The sequence below is a fragment of the Plutella xylostella genome, chromosome 26 (assembly GCF_932276165.1).
Source record: "Plutella xylostella chromosome 26, ilPluXylo3.1, whole genome shotgun sequence".
Taxonomy (NCBI): domain Eukaryota; kingdom Metazoa; phylum Arthropoda; class Insecta; order Lepidoptera; family Plutellidae; genus Plutella; species Plutella xylostella.
In genome coordinates this window covers 4,955,826-4,959,326 of record NC_064006.1, presented here as the reverse complement: position 1 = coordinate 4,959,326, position 3,501 = coordinate 4,955,826, and the positions used below count along the sequence as shown (strand labels likewise).

General features: G+C 44.0%; 1 protein-coding gene across 1 annotated transcript; it reads right to left on the bottom strand.

Annotated features, from left to right (window-relative positions):
- Positions 1–347: 347 nt before the first annotated feature.
- LOC105396990 lies at positions 348–1,948 on the bottom strand. Its single transcript, XM_011568998.3, has 3 exons — positions 1,528–1,948; positions 1,049–1,240; positions 348–800 (listed from the first exon to the last, which is right to left on the bottom strand). The coding sequence occupies exons 1-3, from the start codon at positions 1,931–1,933 to the stop codon at positions 514–516; spliced, it is 885 nt and encodes a 294-aa protein (XP_011567300.2). The 5' UTR covers positions 1,934–1,948; the 3' UTR covers positions 348–513.
- Positions 1,949–3,501: the final 1,553 nt, after the last annotated feature.

Sequence of the window (3,501 nt, the reverse complement as noted above, 5' to 3'; positions counted from 1 at the left end):
TATCATTGAGCCTCCCCAAGTGACGGAGGGTAGGTAATGTTTTTGTATACTACGACTAGCGATGCTATGCCTTTTTAGCATACCTAGACCAGCACAAATGTTCGTCACCGACAAGCTTGAGAACGATGTGTGTTGCCGTCATGTAAAAGGAGATCACATTTTCGAAATGGTAGGTTATGAAGGGTCATCATCCTCACCAGCATGCTGCTGCACCATGTAATTATGCAACGCTGGACATGAATCCAGTGCGCCGGAAGGCGGCCCCTGTTCGGGATCTCATTTACTTACCTCAGCTTGTAGATTTTAAGGGGCTACTTATATAACTCTATTAGGTAATAACGCACATGAAAAAACAACAGTTCTTTATTGTGTTCAATAAATAGAAAATAAATATCGTTTCAATAAATAACTAGTTCTAAACCCTAGCCTTTCGTTCGTGCGTGCTTTTATGTACAGTTTGTATTAACGGGAAAACTTCCCTTGCGGTGCTCGTGGTTATTTACATGGAGGTCTTCAGTAAGTGGCCGATGATGATGAGACAGAAGACGAGATGGAAGCCACGCTGGAGTAGCTGGGCGACTGGCTGGAGCCTGAGCTGGAGTCACCAGGGTAGTATGAGCTATAGGCGAGCTGGGAGGGGTCCCAGACTCGGGCGTAAGGGCCGGAGCTGGCTGGCTCCCATTGCGGGCTGTATGAGTCAGCGGGGGCGGCGGGGGTGGAGGGGGCACCGTACTGGGAGGCCGGGGGCCCGTACTGGGACGCGGGGGGCGCGTCAGTTGGCGTCATCATCATCATGCCGGCTGTGGACAGAGGCGCTAATTAGGAAGGTATGAATATTCATTTATGGTTAGGTACTACGCTTTCTCTCTTGGCTGTTGGTGTGGCATATCAATTTTTACTGCGGCCAGGTTTTCTGTTGCCATTTTAGTAGCTACAGGATATGCAAACAGACATTATTTTGGTGTTCAATGGACTCTTAAAATCCGTAAAATTTACGGGGTTTCCCGTAAGGTTTGAACTACCAAGTACATTAGGACTCAAAACTAACCTCCTTTCTTCGCTTGCAGCAGATTGTAGACGAGGAATCCGACGACCAGTCCGATGGCGAGTTTGCTCAGAATCAGCGCCTTGATGGCCTTGATGCCGATCATCGTCACCATTATCGGCATCAGAGCCTTCATCTTCAGCTTCAGGAGGAGAAGAACTGGCAGCAGCAGCTTCTTCTTCAGGATGCCGCGAGCTGAAATGAGAATTCACGTGAGTTGTTTTCTTTTCACTTAGTGGATAGGTGTTTACAGTCGTAAATGTGCAATGGCGAACGCGTTTAGTCGATTGCAAATAAACGTAGCCATCAACAGTAGCAATTTTGTCACTCTTGGAGAGATCTGGCTTGCAGTCCACTATAAATAGTATTAAAAGGAAGGTTAGTGTGAACTGTTTGTAGGTGAGTTGATTAAGAATTGTCCCCAGCCTCTTGCCTTTAAAAATGGGAAAGGAAATTGGACAGTTATGAATTTGGATATTTACCTTCACCGTTGCCGTCAACTTCGCTTTCCTCCGGGAAGTCGACGTCGAGCCCGCGGTCGGCGCGGTACGTGACCTCGGCGCTCTGGAAGATGAACTCCGGGAGCCGCACCCTGAACTCATGGCTGTTCAGGATCCTGCCCACGCGGTCGAATATCACTTTGTCGATGTTGTTTTCCTCGAAAGCGCGCGCCGACTCCGTTGTCATTCCTAGCTTCGTGTCCAAGAATGACAGCACCTTGGTCTTCAGGCAGCCAGTGGAGGACTCCGCCTGGAAACAGTCACTCACTACACTATCGAGCAACTCGTCACTGCTCTGCAGCCGAGGCGTCTCCACCACCTCGTTGTCAGCCACAGAATATCCGTTCACGAGAGCCGCGGCGGCCAGAACTAAACAAAGGCACTTCATTTTGCGTAAATTTTCACTTTGTCATTAGTTAAATTAATTAGTCGTGTGTTCCGTTCGGTTAATGGAGCAACAATGATTTAATTTTTCAATGGGCTTGGTTTTTATATGTGATCCTTTGGGCGGCGAGGCACGCGTCCCCGGCGCGTGAGTTGCATGGCGGATGCGGCGCTGCCAACTTTAGCATTTCGTTTAAGAAAGTCCTGCAGGTGAGAGTGGCCGTCTGTTTTGGCGATCATGCCGTCTCATAACTTCGTCAAAGTATTCTTGAAGCATGCTTAGAAGTGTTATGCTGAAGATGACATCTGGATATAGGTAGGTACAATAGCTGCAGTTAGATGATGCCGAAATTTTGATAAAAGCAATCTCGTAACGCCGACGCAAGCCGTAAACGACAGGAATAGTAATTTTCTTCCGACAGTTACGTTCAAAATCTACGCTACTTCTCGATACTCTTACATAGTTCCTATTTAAATAAGCCTACATTTCTTTGAGTATTTATTTCGTCGGTTCAACAAGTTACTCCTGTATACTCCGCATAGAGCATGTTACACTCAGCTGAGGCAAAAGGCACTAAATCAAAAGCGAATTTAATTGATATTCCTGTCTGTACAGCTCTCACTCACTACGACTCTCATACTAATGTGTATGGTAGTTTACTAATAATAAATACTCCTGAATTACAGTAACATGCATGGCTATCCTGATATCTTGAGTTTTATTAGGTAGTTATATCCTTATCTTTAAGAAATTCAGTTATGAAGTCGTCTTGCATTTTATCATGTAACCGAACTAATATGTGTATATAGGTATGTATGTAACTCCTGCATTATTTACCTATCCACTGTATTCGTAATCCAGTTATGTAAACCAATCACAACGTTTTAACTAGAAAGTGAAAACTTTTCATTTAGCAAAAAGCTCGCGTAAGTCTTTATCTACTTACCCAATCTATGTTACATAATGTTCACTAACGCATGCACTGAATCCGTTACCATTGGCGGTGTCGCTAGTATCAACGTAGTCTTGGTCGATCACTGTATTTGTTTCATTGTCTGAATGAGCTATATGTTTGCTGTTTGGATGTGTTGTGTGGTCAACCTTTACTATACTGTGCCATTACTTGGGTAGGCACAGGTCCTGGTCATTAGCATCAGGACTTATGTCCGTACTGAGAAACTGATGTTTCTCTTCCGGTAACTAAGTAATAAGATTGTATTTAATTATGAAATTAATTGTTTGTTAGTTTTTTTATTATTAACCAGGTTTCAATAGTGGGTCTCTGTTTTGGTTCGCTGAATGCAAAAAGCACTAAACTAGTATTTTTTATGGTGTTCGGTTTTTTTCACTAATTTAGAGAAGTCGTAGACCAAAAGCGGTTCAAAAGAAGCTTCTGAATTACTCCCTTTCGTTTCATCCATAGCTTCACGGATACCTAGTATAAGCTAATGCGGGAGTGGGTATCTTATAAGTATGAATAACCCGTTGGAATAATCTTGTGCCTTGTAGTAATGATCTAGCAAAGTTAACGTCAATCAAAGGAAGTTAGCTTAGTGCATTTACACGATAGA

Coding starts and splice junctions, on each gene's coding strand:
- LOC105396990 (XM_011568998.3), bottom strand. CDS start 1,933: ATGAAGTGCCTTTGTTTAGTTCTGGCCGCCGCGGCTCTCGTGAACGGA. Junction 1,241..1,527: donor AGTTGACGGCAACGGTGAAG/GTAAATATCCAA, acceptor TTCTCATTTCAG/CTCGCGGCATCCTGAAGAAG. Junction 801..1,048: donor GCTGCAAGCGAAGAAAGGAG/GTTAGTTTTGAG, acceptor CTCTGTCCACAG/CCGGCATGATGATGATGACG.